The sequence below is a fragment of the Pestalotiopsis fici genome (genome assembly GCF_000516985.1).
Source record: "Pestalotiopsis fici W106-1 unplaced genomic scaffold PFICI_Scf_13, whole genome shotgun sequence".
NCBI lineage: Eukaryota > Fungi > Ascomycota > Sordariomycetes > Amphisphaeriales > Sporocadaceae > Pestalotiopsis > Pestalotiopsis fici.
The window spans coordinates 977,178-995,669 of record NW_006917103.1 but is presented as its reverse complement, the minus strand read 5'-3'; the positions used below and the strand labels follow the sequence as shown (position 1 = coordinate 995,669).

General features: G+C 50.0%; 7 protein-coding genes across 7 annotated transcripts; 4 read left to right on the top strand and 3 right to left on the bottom strand.

Moving 5' to 3' along the window:
- Positions 1-546: 546 nt before the first annotated feature.
- Positions 547-3,945, top strand: PFICI_14719 (beta-galactosidase E; the record flags this gene model as incomplete). Its single annotated transcript, XM_007843300.1, has 7 exons — positions 547-672; positions 730-1,369; positions 1,425-1,460; positions 1,518-1,561; positions 1,618-1,806; positions 1,862-3,665; positions 3,728-3,945. 7 exons carry the CDS (start codon positions 547-549, stop codon positions 3,943-3,945), a joined length of 3,057 nt encoding a protein of 1,018 aa, XP_007841491.1.
- Positions 3,946-4,636: 691 nt separating this feature from the next.
- PFICI_14718 (uncharacterized protein) lies at positions 4,637-5,879 on the top strand (the record flags this gene model as incomplete). Its single annotated transcript, XM_007843299.1, has 2 exons — positions 4,637-4,843; positions 4,932-5,879. 2 exons carry the CDS (start codon positions 4,637-4,639, stop codon positions 5,877-5,879), a joined length of 1,155 nt encoding a protein of 384 aa, XP_007841490.1.
- A 393-nt stretch (positions 5,880-6,272) lies between these two features.
- On the bottom strand, positions 6,273-7,856 carry PFICI_14717 (uncharacterized protein; the record flags this gene model as incomplete). The annotated part of the gene is made up of 3 exons (XM_007843298.1): positions 6,273-6,427; positions 6,502-6,848; positions 6,910-7,856. The coding sequence occupies 3 exons, from the start codon at positions 7,854-7,856 to the stop codon at positions 6,273-6,275; spliced, it is 1,449 nt and encodes a 482-aa protein (XP_007841489.1).
- Positions 7,857-8,927: 1,071 nt separating this feature from the next.
- On the top strand, positions 8,928-10,446 carry PFICI_14716 (uncharacterized protein; the record flags this gene model as incomplete). The annotated part of the gene is made up of 6 exons (XM_007843297.1): positions 8,928-9,123; positions 9,190-9,209; positions 9,265-9,298; positions 9,366-9,816; positions 9,872-9,967; positions 10,062-10,446. 6 exons carry the CDS (start codon positions 8,928-8,930, stop codon positions 10,444-10,446), a joined length of 1,182 nt encoding a protein of 393 aa, XP_007841488.1.
- Positions 10,447-12,700: 2,254 nt separating this feature from the next.
- PFICI_14715 (uncharacterized protein) lies at positions 12,701-13,811 on the bottom strand (the record flags this gene model as incomplete). Its single annotated transcript, XM_007843296.1, has 2 exons — positions 12,701-12,739; positions 12,798-13,811. 2 exons carry the CDS (start codon positions 13,809-13,811, stop codon positions 12,701-12,703), a joined length of 1,053 nt encoding a protein of 350 aa, XP_007841487.1.
- A 431-nt stretch (positions 13,812-14,242) lies between these two features.
- Positions 14,243-16,246, top strand: PFICI_14714 (uncharacterized protein; the record flags this gene model as incomplete). Its single annotated transcript, XM_007843295.1, has 3 exons — positions 14,243-14,316; positions 14,372-15,790; positions 15,841-16,246. The coding sequence occupies 3 exons, from the start codon at positions 14,243-14,245 to the stop codon at positions 16,244-16,246; spliced, it is 1,899 nt and encodes a 632-aa protein (XP_007841486.1).
- Positions 16,247-16,445: 199 nt separating this feature from the next.
- Positions 16,446-17,348, bottom strand: PFICI_14713 (uncharacterized protein; the record flags this gene model as incomplete). The annotated part of the gene is made up of 4 exons (XM_007843294.1): positions 16,446-16,605; positions 16,682-17,031; positions 17,082-17,261; positions 17,310-17,348. 4 exons carry the CDS (start codon positions 17,346-17,348, stop codon positions 16,446-16,448), a joined length of 729 nt encoding a protein of 242 aa, XP_007841485.1.
- Between the last annotated feature and the right edge of the window lie 1,144 nt (positions 17,349-18,492).

Sequence of the window (18,492 nt, the reverse complement as noted above, 5' to 3'; positions counted from 1 at the left end):
GTTATCCCCATGTACTATGAGAGCCTGAGAAATTCTGAGCATTATGCCATGCCGAGCAAAATCAAGTCATTACCACTTTTACTTTCTCTTGTCCCTTGTTCCTGCATCGTTCACTGAGCAGTTCTGGGAAATTTGGCCTTGATCATGACCAAAGTGGGCCTTTATAATTCTGGCTGAATTACGTGCATTGTGTTAATACCCCGAACTACATTTTTACACCAATGGCATACTCGCGTATATCACGACCCCGCGTTCACGTTGTGTTTAGAGCCTGCGCATTTTGCTGGCGCTATCCAGGGCTCTCCGCATGGCCAAGACGCTGTTGATGGTACGGTAATGATCATCGTCAGTGTTGTTGGGCAAGTTTTGACATTGTTATAAGACTGAACATGTTCCAGCTCATGGGTATCCAGAGTGAAATGGAACACAACAGTCCAAGTTGCCAATTGGGTCATCTTTTGTACGACCAGAATTGCTCGAAGAGCAGTGCCCTGCCTGTACAGATACTTTGAGGCGGGCCATCTGAGGCCTTTGGCCCAAGTGATCATGGCTCAATCATCATTTTCGCGGCTGTTCCTGTGTTGCCTGTACTTGTTCACCTTTGCTGGCGCTGGGCTTGTAAGACTCGAAAACAATGGCCTCCCTGAGCCGAGAGATCAATTGCCAGACCTGGTGAGCCTCATATAGCCATTCATTGTTCCCATAACATTTGCTCAGTTATGGTTCCAGGTAACATGGGACAAATATTCGCTCTCGATTCGCGGAGAGCGTCTCTTTATATTCTCGGGCGAATTCCACCCCTGGCGTCTACCCAGCCCGGGACTATGGCTCGACGTCTTTCAAAAGATCAAAGCCATGGGCTTCAACGCCGTGTCGTTTTACACGTACTGGGGACTAGTAGAGGGCACGCCCGGGGCGGTGCGCTTTGACGGCGTCTTTGCCCTCGAGCCCTTTTTCGCCGCCGCCGCCGAGGCCGGCATCTACCTGATTGCCCGGCCGGGCCCGTACATCAACGCCGAGACGGCGCTGGGCGGGTATCCCGGTTGGACGGCGCGGATCCGGGCCCCGCTGCGCGGCGACGATGCCGAGTTCGTCGACGCCACCGAGGCCTATGCCGCCGAGGTCGGGCGGCTCATTGCCGAGGCGCAGATTACGAGGGGCGGCCCCGTGGTGCTGCTCCAGCCCGAGAATGAGTACGATACGTGGCCCGGTGTTAATAATTCTGATTTTCCGGCGCAGCTGAATCGGAACTACATGGAGCACGTCAAGCAGCAGTTCAAGGATGCCGGCGTCGTGGTGCCGCAAATGGTGAATGATCATCTCAATCAGGGAAACTGGGCCCCGGGGAGTGGGCTGGGAGAGACGGACTGTAGGTCGACCTCGTTTGTACGAGGTGGTATCGTTGCGATATTGACGTGTTATAGTGTACGGAATCGATGCGTACCCGATGCGATATGATTGTGAGTTAAGCCCCCCCCCCTCTCCACCGAACGCCATAGTTGACTTGAAGCTCTTAGGTGCACACCCGGATGTCTGGCCGAAGATTAGGTGGCCTGAAGGAGTAAGTGTCTACGCCTGCTGCAAGCGTAATCGCAAGACAGCTGATGCTTCACATAGTGGCAAACCTCGCACCAACAGTACAGTCCAAACACTCCGTTCTTTGTCGCCGAATTTCAGGGAGGGTCGGGCACTGGATGGGGGTCCGTCAACCAAGACTACTGCAACGCTTTGGTGAATCAAGAATCCGTGAGGGTCTTGTGGAAGAACAATTATAGCTTTGCCATCAAGCTGTTCAACATTTACATGGTAATCATGGGCTCCTCTGATATACCAAGATCACAGAAGACTAAAACACATTTAGACTTACGGAGGTACCAACTGGGGTAATCTTGGCTTCCGAGGCGGCGACAGTTCCTACGACTACGGCGCCGCGATCAAGGAGAACCGACATGTATGGAGGGAAAAGTACTCGGAATCGAAACTCGAGGCCAATTTCTTCAAGGTCTCTCCAGCATACTTGACCTCTGTGGCAGGCAACGCTTCCAATGGATCTTACGTGTCGACTGACCAGATTGCCACGACACCAGTCTTTGGGACAGACGCGCCGACGAATTTCTACGTCATTCGACACGCAGATTGGACGTCTCTGAACACGACAAACTATAAACTCATCGTACCTACCAGTATTGGCAACATTTCGATACCGCAGCTCGGAGGAGAATTGACGCTCTCGCGAAGAGATTCCAAGATCCATGTGACGGACTATGATGTCGGCGGTGTGACTCTGATTTACAGTACTGCTGAAATCTTTACCTGGGCGCAAAACCAGGGCGGCAAGAGAATTTTGATCCTCTACGGCGGAGAGGGCGAATTGCATGAGATTGCCCTTGACTTTTCCAACCTCGATCGCGTACCAATCTGTACAACAGATACAACGGACGGAAAACATCGCCAAACGAGAAACACCACATTTATTTACCAGTGGACAGTGTCAAAAGAGAGGCAGCTATTACACTTTGGTGACGAGCTAGAGGTTCACTTGCTGTGGCGAAACGAGGCGTACAATTACTGGGCAGTGGAATTACCGGCTGCCAGTCCCATCAGCAACTATTCGTCTCCCTCCAAATCGTCCGTCATCGTCAATGGAGGCTATTTGATCCGATCAGCAGAGATCTCCGAAGGCCTTCTTTCTCTGACGGGTGACATTAATGCCACCACAGATATTGAGCTCGTCTTTGACCCGACCAGTACCGTGGAGACATTGTCTTTCAATGGCGTACAAATAGGAATCGAGGAATCCGATGACGGAAGGCGCACATCGCATATCGAATATGTACCGCCGGACCTGGCGCTGCCTGACTTTGCGTCCTTGGATTGGTATTACATTGACTCGCTCCCCGAGATCCAGACTTCTTATGACGACTCGGAATGGGTAACTTGTGATTATACTTTGACGAACAATCCTCAGGAATTGGTAACACCAACCTCGCTCTATGCCAGCGACTATGGGTTCCACTCTGGCTCTCTCATCTACCGTGGCCACTTTACGGCGATTGGAAACGAGTCCAGTCTCTACGTGAACATTACCGGCGGAAGCGGCTTTGGTTACTCGGTCTGGCTCAACAATGCCCTTCTCTCTTCATGGGACGGTAGCGGAGTAGCACAGGGCAACTATACTTTTGAATCAACCATTTCTCTCGCTGGCCACTCCCTGTCAGCTGGTTCCCAAAATGTTCTTACCCTGCTGATTGACCACATGGGTCAAGATGAGGAGGCGCCCGGCACCGATGGAATCAAGCTGCCCATGGGTTTGATCAATTACAGCCTATCCGGCCATGCACAATCCGACATTACCTGGAAGCTGACGGGTAACTTGGGCGGGGAGGATTACCAAGATCTAGCGCGCGGGCCGAGGAACGAAGGCGCCATGTACGCCGAGCGTCAAGGTTACCACCAGCCCGATCCGCCAGTGGACGACTGGGCCGTGGCTAGCCCATTCGACGATGGCGTGCAAGGCGCCGGCGTGGGCTTTTACACGACAACGTTTACCCTCGACGTTCCCGACGGCTATGATGTTCCGCTGAGTTTTGTGTTTGCCAATACCACCACGGCGGCGAATTACCGGGTACAGTTATTCGTCAATGGGTGGCAGTTTGGCAAGTATGGTAAGTTGTAGTCTGCGTCGTGATAGAGAGAGACAATGAATGCTGATGCGTCTGGCGTCTAGTTGCCAACCTTGGACCACAGACCGTCTATCCTGTCCCCGAAGGCATTCTCAACCACAATGGACTGAACACGGTGGCAATCACGCTCTGGTCTGTTGATGGCAGCGGTGCAAAGGTCGACGGGCTCTCGCTCGAGGCAGAGATGCCTCTCTGGTCGGGGTATAGAAAGCCATCGCTTGTAGACAGCCCAGCGTGGACACAGCGTGATGGAGCTTACTGAGGAATGGGATTGCTGAAACATGTGCTATGACAATGCTGTGGATGTGCACTAGATCTTGCTTGGCCATAACCTAGAAAAGAGAAGAAACAGAAAACAAAAAACAGCCGATGACGACTGCTTCTCACAATTTTGGCTAATTGGGCATGACCAGAAATGGAAAGTGATCTGCTCTTGCACTGACTTTCCCGCCGCCCACAAAGGCGAGCCCCGAGCTATTATGATTTGTTTCATGCTCGCCCACCACCCCCGCTTTGGGCAGGACACCACCCGGCATTTGGCCGTGGCGTTTTCGCAGGCTGGAAAACAAAAGAAACTCCCCCACAACGGCTGCGACAGAGGCTACGACCAGGGGAGCTTCTAGGTTGGTATATAGCAAAACCAATACCTTCCCTTCAGTGGGTGCAAGGTCCTAAGAGTTAAACCTGTTGGACGCGTGGCCACGAGGAGCGCGCAATGACGATGAACAAGGATCGTCGCGCGGAGCGGATCGAGGGGGAGAAGCAAATTCTCATTCAAATAGAGCTCTTGCTCGTATATATTCCAAGTCGTGGACATGAATTGAGAAAGCTTATTCTTCTTTTGTTCCTGTGCATATGCTGGCTTGGAAATCCTTGAGTCTCAATTGGCGTAGAGTATAATCGTATTTTGGGGGGTGAGATCCATTTTGCCAAGACACGACCAACACACAGCCATGTTGTATAACCGCGCCAGGTCAATTGCGGGTGGCGCTCTGTTTGCCAGCTTTATTGCCGTTGCCAATGCCGCAACCCACGAACTTCTCGTAGGCACATTTGGCACCAAGTCGCTATACACGGTCGAGTTTGATGATGAAGCCTTGACTCTGAATTTGGTGGCCAACACGTCAGTCCCTGCCGCTGGCTCGTGGTTAGCCCTGAGTGTAAGTGGCCCTCGTTGATCACCACAACGAATGCTGCTAGGTCTGCATTCCAACTCTGATGGCGTGCTAATGTAAACTCCTTCTGCAGCATGACAAGGCCAACCTCTATGCTACAGCATACTCAACCAGTGGCAACAGTAGCAGCCCGGCATTTGTGAGCTATTCGCTGGCCAATGCAACCTCAATCACCCACGACGCCACCATTCCGTCGGGTGGAAACTGCACCGCGACCGCCATTTTCGTGGTTGCGGATCCCAACCCTCCCTACAGCGTGTATGGGGCCTTTTTCGGATCCAACGCTGGCTGCGGCACTGTCTTGTCGGTGGACGAGACAGGCAAGCTGGATGCCGCCATTCAAAACTACACCTACTTTAGCTCTTCCGCGGTGCACGGCACTGCCTTTAGCCCCGACTCCAAGTTCCTGTACTCGGCAGACGACAGCGGCAACACCTTGTGGACGCACAGCATAGACCAGGCGACAGGAGAAGTGACACTGGTGGCCAACTTGACCGCGCCCTCGTCCTCGGCTCACCCGCGCCACGCCACCGTCCACCCCAACGGGCAGTACGTTTATGTGGTACTTGAAGGGTCGAGCCAGATTGCGCAGTACTCGATTGACGACGCGACGGCGGGGATCCCGTCCTTTACCAACATTACGTATCCGCTGCTGGAATCAGGCGAGGACGCATCCAATTACTGGGCCGACGAGGTGGCCCTGTCGTTTAGCAACAACTACCTGTGGGCGACGAACCGCGGCCGCAGCACCAACGCGACGGGCTACATATCCGTATTCTCCCTGGATGCGGACGGCGCCATCCTGTCGCAGAACTTTCTCGTGCCGACGTCGTCCAGTGGCGGCGCGGCCAATAGTGTCGCTCCCAGTCCCTTTACGGACCGTTTTGCCGCGCTGACGGATAGTTCGGTTGGGTTCCTCGAGATTTGGGAGCTCAGCGACGATGGTGGCTCGGCGCAGGTGGTGGCGCACCTCGACTTGAATGACGGGGGCTGCTGTGCTAATGCAGTGTGGTATTCTTGAGCTATCTGGGTAGAGTCGGATTGGGTATTGCATGTGAAATCAAAAGGGAAATATTCAAAAGAGCCTTTCGGCGGCGATGTTGTTCTAGAAGCTTGACAGCGAGTGGCCTTGTGCGATGCGACTGTGCTGAGCTTGTTCAGATGAGGGAGGAGGACCCCTACTATTGCGCCATGAACCTGCTCTAAAATCCCCCAACGGCACCCGTGTTTAGTGGAGATTACAGCGCATTAGCGCAACATTAACAGAGCTCATGTAGGTATATTGGATATTGAACTTTGAGTATTACATGAATATACATTAAATTGAAACGAGTTGAGCTAGAGAGATTGATGACCGAGATCAATGCGTCACCTCTTTGCAAAAATCAACCAAAACATTGATAATTGCACAATCCTAGATGTCGACCTTGGAGATTTTGAATCCTCCTGGGCAGAGCTTTTGGAAAACCTGGTTGGGGTCGTACTTTGCCGCCACGGCCTTCATCTTCTTCAAATTCTCTACGCCATACGTCTTGAGCACATCTTGACTTGGATCGGCATAATTGAGATCTGACCCAAGTTAGTAAGTGGTGTGAATTAAGGGGTATTTCGAATCCGAGTTCCCATGTAGAGGTGCCACTTACAAGTCCATTCCAGATTTCCGTCGATCGAAGCAGCATAGGATTTCACTTCGTTGACCCAAGTCTTGACCTTGGGATGCACTGCCGCCTCCTGTTCGGGTGTCTTCATCATGGCTGTGGCAAGAAACAAAAGCCCGTCGCCCGTCTGGCGCTCAACGCCCATGATATTTCCACCAGCCTTGACCGACTGATCGGAAAACAGCTTCGGGAGAGGCTGCCATAAGCACTGGGTGACAAAGTCGCCATCTGGAGCTACTTTTTTGATCTCTTCCACGAGTTGGTCATGTAGCTCTGATGCCTTTGTGACGATGCGCTTGTCGTTCTTGAAACAAGCTGTGAACCATATGGCACTAGAGGAAGATCCAAATTAGTTACAATCGCTAAAGTAGCACGAAACTGACAAACACTCACTGATAATTCGCAGGAATATTATACTCGAAAGCCATTTCAGAGATAGTCGTCTTCTTCACAGTGTTCATGATTTCTGGGATGGCTCGCCACTCATCATACGCTGGCGCTGCTTCGATGCCCTGAATCTGGTTGAACAGCGTGGCGACCACGACGTCTTTGAATTCTGACATGTACGTAAAGATGCAGACAAGGTTGCTGTCGGGGTCATCATTGACTTTGCCGGCAAATGAGACGACAGCATCTATGGCCTGTGGGATTGTCTGCTTGGGATAAAAAGTCATGCCACCCCAGACTTGGTCCGATTTGACCGTCTTCATGGTGAATTTCGTGACGACCCCGAAATTATTCGAGCCGCCCTTGAGCGCACGAAACAGGTCCTCATTGGATTTAGCATCAGCAGTGACGACGCTTCCATCCGCGAGCACAACCTCGTACGCGACAACATTATCGCAGGCAAAGCCATGCCGTCCGGTGAAAAAGGTATTACCGCCACCCAGCAGCAGACCAGCGACGCCAACGTTGCCCTCACGCCCACCGGCGACGGCAAGCTTGGACTTGTGCAACTCGGCATAGACTTCACGCCAGCGCGCACCGGGACCTATATCGGCCGTAGCCTGATCCGGCGACACGGTGATGGCGCTGAGAGATCCGAGGTCCAGCGTGACGCCGCCCTCGATATTGTTGGAGCCCGCCCAGTTGGTGTGGCCGCCGCTCCGTACAGCAAATGACTGCTCTCTCGATGCCAAGGCCTTGATGGCTGCCGCAACGTCGGCAGTAGACTTGGGACGGAGGATACACGCCGGCTTCAGTTTGGCACTGTTGGACCAGTACGAGTCCAGGCGAGCAGTGTACTCGGCATCCGTGGGAGCCACAATCTGTTCCCCGAGGCCCTCGTTTTGGAGAAGGGTGACCATAGGGTCAAGTGACTTGGGTACTGCAACAGCCATTTTGACGATCTGTATGGTGAAATTAGTCCTTGATTGGCACTTGAAATCCGACCAACGCCGAGAAGCCTAACGCGAGAGGAAGAATGTATTTTGCGACAGACTACATTGTATATAAAAGCAGAAAAGAGTCCAGGTCCTCCCATGTGCCCCGCATGGCACGAAGCACGACGGAGACCGTGATCCTGGACCAGGTTGCAACCTCCAAAACGACAAGACAATATGCATGATACCTACATGAGGCCTAACCTTAAGTGGACAGCATAACGGCACAGTCGGGTGCTCTGGCCCCCGGCTCGGTCCGCGATTGGTTTCCAACAGTCTGAAACTGATAGTGCTGGTGGGCCGATTCTGACAAAAGTAGTAGTTTGCGTGCTGTTCATCACCACCGAGTAGATATTTCCATGTGGCACAGAGACATGCCCAGACTTGATCGACTCTGTTCCCATTATTTAGACTTTCACTCCAGATTAACGTGAAGTTGAACACTTTTACCCTTCGGAATCCTCTCGAACGAATGCCAAGGACAAAAAGTACCTTGATCAGATGATCTGATTAATTGCTTGGCTGCGCGGACCCAAGTCGCATGCAGGACCGTTTTACGCTTATAGTTCATCTGCAGGGATAGTCATCTCGCTTAAGCTCAAGACACCAGGTCTATACCCCAGTGCACCCAGACGTCTATACCCACATGCAGACATAAATGGTATAGATTGTCTTTTGTGCCTCGCGCCAGTGCTTTGAATCACAAATGCCGGCAGGTGAGACTTGCAACATTCTCTCGAGTCTCCAGGGACCTAATCATATGACCAAGCTCATACAGAATGACATAACGTACTCAACCTAGCAGAAGGATCACAATGCCAGGCTAGCAGTCATCTTTTGCCCCAATCGGAAAGGCAGAGCATCTTGGCAGGAGAGTCGGACTTGGAGGGAGAGGCGAAACCATATTCTCAATTAAAGTCCAATGTTGTATTTCAACAAAGTGGCTTTCTTTGCATAAATCAAAAACTCCGTTCCGCGGATTCCACCTTTCGCGCTTCTCAAGAATTTGTCGACTTCACCTCGCAATCGATGGCGCTGGTCAATGGCGTCCTAGTGGCTATGCCACCGCCAGATGGCTACATTGTTGACTTTGACCATCCCCAGAGAAACAGCGATGTAGCTGCTTACTGGATCTTTGGCGTCGGCAACGCTCTCAGCCTCCTGTCGATATTACAGAGACTTTATGTACGAGTATTCATCATGAAAAAGCTTCAGATGGATGATGGTATGTTGTGAACCTGCTCTTCTGTGAGACATCACTGTGTTTATGTATCAGCGCTGACTGCTATAGCATTTCTTCTCGTTGCTTATGTGGGTTTCATATGTTCAAGTGTGAATTTCAGTGCTAATTCAATTATGGGAATAGATCTTTTCCGTTGTGCTTCAATGTCTCATTATCAGTAAGTTGCCTCCTCGAGCTCTGATTAGATCAAATATCTAGTACATATCGCTCACGTCTATTTACAGGGGATTTCGCACGTGGAATCATGGGAACTCACATCTGGGAGATGCCAATCACCAAATTCTATCAGTTTCTCAAGGACTTGTATCAACTCCCGATCCTCTACAATCCAATCCAATGCGGGGCGAAGCTATCTCTTCTGCTTGTCTATCAGCGCTTGGCACCGCTCAAGTGGTACAAGCTCACGGTCTGGACAACAGCAGCCATCATTGTGATATCTTCTACAGTCCTCCTTTTCATTACAATTTTCCCATGTCAACCGGTGCAGGCTGCCTGGGACTTGACCATCACGGACTACCAATGCGTCAACCGCCAGGCAGTCTACAAGGCACAAGCCATCATGGGAGCCATAACTGATGCAATGGTCCTGCTGGTGCCCATCCCGGTTGTTGTTTCTTTACATATCCCGCGCAGGCAAAAGTTTGGTCTGGTATGTTTCTTCGGCATTGGTGCAATGTAAGTACCTAGTAATCATGACTAGTCTATCAGAGCGTTGACTAACAATGTGAAGCACTGTTTTTACTTCAATCATGAGGTTAATCCAGTTGATCAAGTCCTTTGATACAACAGACCAGACCTGGGGTGGTGGTGTAGTTCTTTTATGGATGTACGTATTCGAGTACTCGCTCTTCCCCTGTTCGCACAGCAAGAAGGGAGAGGAGACAAAAAGAAGATAGTTTTACACTAACAACAACGTTTAGCTTTGCCGAGGCAAACCTTTCAATCATCTGCGCATCACTGCCCACCGTAAAAATCTTCATCAGGCACGTCGCCCCGCGCCTCCTAGGCACCGAGTACGCGAAGCGATCCTATCCAGCCGGCAACTCGACGCCCAACGCCATGCCAACCATTGGAGGGACCGGTGAGCAGAAACAAGGACTCTCGGTTGATAAATATGGATGGTACGAGGACGGTTCGGCACATCCTCTGGATACAATAGTCGACGTTGAAGGTGGCAAACACGGACAGCGGCGACAAGAGTCACCAGATGAACAGGGCACTGATGGTTGGGATGACCTTGGAGATGGTGGTTCGGAGAGGGGGATCGTACAAACACGGACAACCACTGTCTCGTATTCCAAATGAGATGCTTTCAAAATTTACAAAAAACGTGTCAAGCCGCGTGCAAGATTAGATGTATAAAAGGGGTCTGCGGAATATTCTAAAATCGGTGACATAAGAGCTTCTAAGTGCCCGAAACAATCTGGAAATGGAATCGGATAAAAGTTGATAAACATTAAAACACTTCAATATATATCCATTCGTAAGCGATAATAGTATTCTGATTAAAAGTGAATTCTATATTCAAGGATCAATTTGTGAAGGAAAGAAAATGAAATGAAGAAAAAGAGGAAAAAGAGAAAATTTATAAAGAGAAAACAAAGCTAGCTCAATATAATAATCCATATTTCTTTATATTTAACGTTCAATGCGCTCTTAGTGACCAGGGATAGACTGTAGTGAATATTTACGTCAGTATCTAACTCTCTCTATATATAACATTTGAGGCTCCTTGACATTGCGTGTATTGTGATAGTCAGCATTGACCCCTGTTAAAGCTTCCCTCGCTGACCTAACAGAACTTTGATCAAACAGTGTATTAATCTTCTCCGGCTGGTATTTCCTGTGTCTTGAACGAGTGATGTTTCGAGAAACGAGTAGTCAAGGGTGGTAGTCGTGGAGGAGGCAGAGGCGGAAAAAGAGGCGGGTAGTCGTTGCGGCGGATCATTGCTAACAATATGGCCTCTATGGCTTGAATTAGGGCGATAGCAATGCGTGCCGATTCCTGGACGATGATTATTGTCAACCGGTGGTCGTCTTCGCCAGGGGGGCCCGGGGGACCAGGAGGTCCAGTCTCTCCTCGGACTGTTCCCTTGTCCTTGCCTTTGCCTTTGGCCTTCTCGAGGTCCAGCCACGGGGTGTGGGCTTTTATAGGATTTGCGAATTAATAATTTACTCCCCGGTAATTGAACACCAGAAGAAAATAAAAGGTTGTTCCAATATGACATACCAATAGTCCACAAAGCACCCTTCCACAAGAACGCCAATGATACCAGAACTGCATATAGCGTTTGTGTAATAGAATATGATAACTCCCAGCACTTGATCGCAAACTCCTGTATTGTTGCTGTTGTTTTCGTTGCTCTTCTTGTTGTTGCGTTTGCTTGCTGCTTGATGTGTACTTTCAGTGCGGCTTGAGGAGGAGGAAGAAACACCAAAAGACATTATCCCAAAGTTGGTTACGATCGAATGCGGGAATCACAAAGGTGAGATGGGGAAGTCATGGAAGTTCCCCAAAAGAAGATATGGTAAAGCAGTCAATTGAGTTGAGAATTAATAGGTGAGAGGGGAACGGATACATCGTAGTGCCCCAAATAACATTACATGTGTCTTGGCCCTCCCGGCCGCTGTTGCCCATTTTCACCCAGCCAAGGTCAGTGTTTTGATGGTCGAACACTCACTCTTGGTTATACTTTCCCTGGCTCTTTACACCTCGATGCGGCCATACACAAGAAACTTCGGCCTGGCCAAAGATCATGGACAGGAAAGCGCTCGTCGGTGGCTTGGAATTATGACTTAATTAATGCGAAACATTGCTGCATCAGGGCACAACGAGGACGAAGTCTTCGATTGCAAAATAGACCCAGTGTGGTAGATGCCAAGAGTAAGAATTTCATTCCAGTGCTTTGCAACTGCTTTACTCCATTTACATATGTATTTTCTAAACAAGATTGTATGGGGAAGGTGGCGCCAGATGCACATGCAACCTCTTAGTGGCGGAGTTGTGTTCAGAACTTCAACCCCTCTGCGACAGACGGTTGTAGACGGGACGCGCCCCGTCTTGACTGATCGACTTCCCTTCGCTTCGCCGTGGCGAGAGGGGATACACGTCATGGATCCACGGTCATGGCGCTGAAAGCATTGGATTTCGTTAACACATTGTGTATTCCTAGGTCCTTGATGTCTACCGGATGTCCCATCAGAGTTTGGGTACATGGTCTGTTACCAGGTTCCTGCATAGACGTCTGGATGACTCGAATACAACACTTCACCTTGTGAAAATTGGAATTACAGGTCGGAAGAATATTTTCAGGAGTCTGGAATCAATACTGGAGTACCGCTGTATTAGGCTTATGGACAAGTGCAAGTTTAGCCTCAATGAGCTGCTTGACCTCGATAGACTTATTGAGCCATGTTTTTATTTTGAGATCAGGCGGACACATCAAGGCGGCTACAACTACAACCATAATGGGTTCCCATCATCACTACTACATAGATTTTGCGAGAATACAGACAAGAAAGATGATAAGTGAAATATAGGAAAAATGTATTTCGGAGCTCATAATCCGTCCAATGGTCTGTAAACCTTCATCCAGCGCTAAGGTCGAGGAGTAGTCAGCGGTTGAGCAACCGTAAATATCGATTGGAAGACTTACTGTGTCGTACGGCTTCTCTGAATCAACAAATCTCAAATCTGTCGCCAGACGAATGGCACCGTTGGGATCCTTGTTCTTGCAACTCGCATGAACCATGTACGGGTTGTGAAAGATGACATCGCCAACCTCGTACTCGGTCATCAGCCATTTTCTACTGGCCTCCTTGCCATAGGCAACCGTGTCGCGACTGAGGAAGCCGCCGTCATGCATGTTCTTGTTGAATGCGCTAACTCGCTCCTCGTCTGTCAAGTTGCTGGCGTTGGCTGCAAAGCCATCTTCCGTCTTCTTTCCGATATCTGTCGACTTTTCGAGGTACATCAGCCCACCGCCCTCAAGGGAGATATTCCCGATTGGCACCCACGCAGTGAGGCTGGTTGGTGGGCCGGCGCGAAGGTACATTTGATCGAAATGAACGGGTGTGAGCTCGCTGTTTGGCACAAATGCTCGTAGCATTGTGCGCTGCAGCATGGTTGGGTTGGACCAGCCGTTGAACTTGCTTACAAACTCGCGCAGCTCGGGAATCTTGCAAAAGTTGATATAGAAATCGGCCTCGTGCGCAGAAATCATGAGCTCCACATACTTGTCGCTCTCGGGGTCGTCCTTGAGTCCAAACAGTCGACGCAAGTTTCCGGGAGGTAGATACTTTCGCGGGTTGGCACCTGAATAGGTTCCTGATATGGGGTCACTGCCGGGTTGAAGCAGACCGCTCGGCGACATGTGGGAAAAGTAAGCGGCGCGGCACTTCAAGACGGGCTCCACGGGCAAAAGACCCTTGACATGAAGATAGCCATCCCTATCGAAACGTTCTCGCATTATGTCAATGGGGGTGTCTGCAGAAGTCGGTTGGAGATAGCCAATGGTATTTGGGTCCATTGGGCCAAAGTTGGACTCGAGGTCTAATTTGCGGGGGTCTGCGGGATGGTATTTGCCATATTTATCGCCCTTGAATGAGGCCTTGCCGCCATTGACTGGCAGTGGCTGTTGGCGCAGAGATTCTTCAACGACTCCTGGCATGATTAGATGATGATATTTGAATGATACAGTCAAAATGATAAGTTTCTTTAAGGATGATTCAGTACCAATTCCCACAAGAGAACATAAAAACGGGAGTTTCCACTTATAAGCCCGGCCATTGAGGCGACTTTACAGCCTCCACGGTCGCGCCACTCTTGTTGAACGTCAAGCTGCAAACATGGATCACAGGAGAGATATTCTAGCGAGCCCCCTCATCCTGTCATCAAGGGCGAATCATCTAGCGGTAGTCTGCCTCAAATGGAGTTGTTGGAGATGTGAGTGCCGAACACCCGCCATCTCTTGCCGCTAGCCATCTATAGCCGTCTACTGCCGTGGTCGCGTTGCCCCTCCATCCCGGCATCATCAACAACCTTCAGTATACCATTACGCGGTAAACATCCTGGTCTTGGGTTGGATCAACGACGGGAAACATGACCAAAGGCACTGGTCAGAGATTGTATCGAGCCTGTACGAGGTGCAGGACACGCAAAGCAAAATGCGAGTTGTAAGTCCATCTCCAGCTCTCGGGCATGTGGAACGCACCTAAAGGAATGGCCTAGACAAGAGTTGGACGGTCGCAAACAACCCCCGTGCGTCAAGTGCCTGCGCGAAGGAGCGTCGTGTGTCCTGGCCGGTTCCAGACGGGGAGGCGACTTTTCAAGCCTCCGACGCCCTCGCCGTAGTGAGACAGCAGCCACCCAAACCCGGTTGCCACAGGCGGAGAATTTGGATGAGGGCAGAACGCCGGTCGAGGGCAACCTGCAAAATCCGTCCGATGCGCTTCTGATACTCGCCAATGCTGCCAACGAAGATGGTACCGAAGCGACATCGCCGGAGTCCGTCTTTTCGCGCGGACGTTCCTCAGGCTTTCCTGCATCGCTACAACAAAATGCAAATGCCACCTATGCTCCTCTGGAGAGAGGCATGCTGACGTTGGAGCTGTTGCATCATTTACTGGACCGCTATTCTCACCACTATCATTCCTTCCTGCCCATTGCCCCACGATCTGTTTTGCAATTGAACTCATTGCCCACAACTATTGAGGAAGACTCGTTTCTCCTAACAGCCGTTCTGGTAGTAGCCTCTCAAGATCGCCCAGACCTAGTATATTTCCACACCTCAATATGGCAGTACATGCGCCAGCTGATACTTGATTTGGTATTCGGCGCCAAGCATACCCAATCAGTCGGGTGTGTAGAAGGTCTCTTGATATTGGGAGAATGGCAGGGCACCTCTATCCTGGAATCTCAAAAAGACAGCAACGGCGAAGGAGCTTCGTGGTCAATCATAGGTCTGGCGGTGCGCTTGGCCTACGCACTCAGGCTCGAAGAAAGCTCATTCAAGGGTACACGCACACCCGACGATCAGATGCTCAGGAGTCGCCTCGCATGGACCTTTACGTACCTTTCAGACCGCCAGATATCCATACGAATGGGCCAGGCATTTTGGTGTCGGGGCCCAGCACTCTCGGCACGTTTCACCGCCGCTGACTTTCCGTCGCTACAACCAAAGTTCTCTTACGAAGAAGACCTTTCATCATTATTGGAAGCGCAAGTAGAGCTCACCACTTTATTCGGGAATGCTCATGACATACTCTTTGCTTCAAAATCAAGGACAGCGGAGCTCATGGTGCGTGGCGATTATACCAAGTACATTGATGATACCATGAAAGCCGTCGCAGCATGGAAGCGGTGCTGGTCCGCTATATCCGCCTCGAGACATCTCAAAGCTTGTCTGATGCTAATGTACCAGTACTTGAAGCTCTATGTCAATGCATTTGCGTTCCAGGCCGTCTTGTACAGGGCTTCACTACGAAAGAATGAGTCTGGTCGCCTTACATTTCCCGCATCTGCCATGGCGAGTCCGGATGCACGACACATATACCAGGCACTCGAGGCAGCTGAGGATCTCCTCAAGACTGTGATTGACGATATTGACCCAGAGAAAGGTCTTCGATTCATGCCCACACGCTTCTATCTGTGTGTAACCAATGATCCTACTGTTGAAGGCAAATTCTCACATTGAACAGATATGAAATCCATTCTGCCGTCTTCATCTTCAAAGCAAGAGTCGCCGGTGCAATCTCCAATGACGACCATGACAGGCTGGTGGAGATGATGAGACGATTTGTTTCAAGTCTTGATCGCGCCAGCACTGGTGAAAGGCATATTGCATCAAGGTATTCCAAATTATTGCAAAGGCTGTGGTTCGAAGAAACCGCTTCCGCAGCACATGGTTCAACGGATCCGCATACATCTCACCAAGATGTCCTCAGTACCCATACTCAATTAAATCCACCATTGGGCAACGGTGCTGATACCCTGACTACAACTGATAATCTTGGACTTCAATACTTTGATTTCATGGACTCCACGGATGGGCTCTTTTCGATGCCTCTCATACCTACCATGGAACAGCCAATGTTTGATGGTTAGTAATGCGCGTGCTTTGGTAAAGACGGCCTGTACGCAGTTCAGTGCAGAAGCCTCAAAGTGGCGTGCTTATCATAATTCATCATACTCGTATATGCTCCTACACCATTTTCCTAGCCACCTAGTTCCTCAATGTTACTGATGTCCTCCGTGAGGCAATTCATACTCTGCACGCTACGTTTGCATATTTGCAATGCCACGTTCATCTCCACTGGGCTACAATGATCCACAAGGTAGATCCTACGGGCTGCCTTACCTCAAGAAACTCAAATGTCGGATCGGCGGCCTTGAATACCCTTTCCCATCCACCTAGATCACGCTCGTGAGAATTTTGCATGACTTTCTGGATCAAATCCGTGTTTCTGCACAACATTAGTGGCCCGAGCCAGGTGGGTAATAAAATACAAGAGGCAGGTGCATGCGTTACGAGCGACTTACCTTAGTCGCGTTTCCGCCCAGTTCGAGATGCTTCCCGGGGCTGGAGCGACATTGTCAATAACGACAATCCTCGCGCCTGGCTTGAGCGCCGGGATGAGATTTCGCAATATTCGAACGCAGTACTTGTCCGACCAATTGTGCAAGATCAACCGGAGAACGTACACCTCGGCGTTACAGATTGGTTGTTTGGTCAGGAAGTCGTGCGCCATGAATTTTACCCTTTGGGCAAGATTGACTGGCAGCCGTTTCTTGCCATGATCAACAACCGGCGCTAGATCTTGCACCACAAATGATAGATCTGGAAAGGCATTTGCGATGGCGATGCACATATCTCCTTCCGAACCTCCTACCTACAAGACCGTTAGAGGCGCATCATGTATTATGTAACGAGGGAACTCACATCTACGATGGTGCCACTTCCGAAAGCTGCCCAGTCAAATCCCGTCACTGTGTGTCTCAAAGCCAGGTCGCTTCTACTCGACAGTGCTCTCATCACATTGGCGAACCTGTGCGCCTTCTCTGGATGCTCGGAGAAAAATTCGTAGATGGGTTTGTCTGTCTCGTTGACCAAAGCAAAACCCTGGTCTGGTAAGAACTATGGCATCTCATTCATTTGATATCAACGTACTGTTTCATTGGGCTCCTCGGATTTGGGATGTTTTGCCATTGCAGCAACCTTGGATATAGCGGTTACCAATTACTTCCATAATCCGTAAACCCTCTCTTTTGGGCCACTGTTGTGACAGTATTCAAGGCATCCTTTTCAGAAAAAGGGAAAAAAAAAAGAAAAGAAATGGAGAAATCATGTACTTACCGTTTGACTTGTCGCAGGCCACAAGTCTTCCACATTCCAAGCAACCCAGTCACGGAAGATCGAATCTTCAGCTAAAAGACGTGACGGAGCCGTGTGCCTAACTACCCCCGGCCGTGGTTCTGCGAAGATTCCTGTCTCCCGATGAGTCCGGAGTTCCATTTTTGTTCGTTACAAATCAATGCAGATACCTTGCAAAGCTGCGCGACGGATGATCTGGATCACATCATCTTCCAAAAGCCCACTAGACCTGGCAATCTGAGCGAAATTGGCCTCGGTGCCAACCGGGAAAGAGTGCAGCAGATCAAAATGGATAATGGCATGTTGGCTTAATAGCTCATTGGACTGGCAAGAATCGGCTGATTTATTGATACACAAAAATTCTGGTGGGGAAAGGCTGCCAACAGTGAATGTCATCAAGTAGTCTCGTGGGCCAAGCACTAGCCGCCGCAATTCAAGCGTATCATCTATGATGACTACACATACAGCTTCGATATCGACATTGTCTCTGGGAATCATTGATTGGAGTGGGCCGTCCACGTCAAACGATGGCGTGGGAAGACCATGTGAATTGAGGTACTCATTGATTTTAGTGGTGTTATTGGCAATTCTAGTAGATAGTTCGACGATTCGGGACTGGGACATGATGCAAAATGCCAGATTGTTGGTGTGGAGCTGATTTTTAATTTACGCATATGTATGGGGAAAAGAAATGTTGTCTTCTCTAATTGTATAGAGAAGGAGCAAAAAAGAGGAAAAGAGGAAAGGGGAAAAAAGGAAAGGGGAAAAAGGAAAGGGGAAAAGAGAGAAATTTTCGCAATAGAGAAAATATTCTTATATATTTCCTAGAATTCCCTCCGAATTGTAATCCGGGGTCGCAGTAGCGCTGTAAGCTGACAGCGGCTAGTAGTAGGAGCAGGCAATCTTGGGTGCGTTCCCTGAGAGAATGGCGAAAACAGGCTTTCAGTAGATTTCAGTAGGTGGTTTATCTTTTCCAATA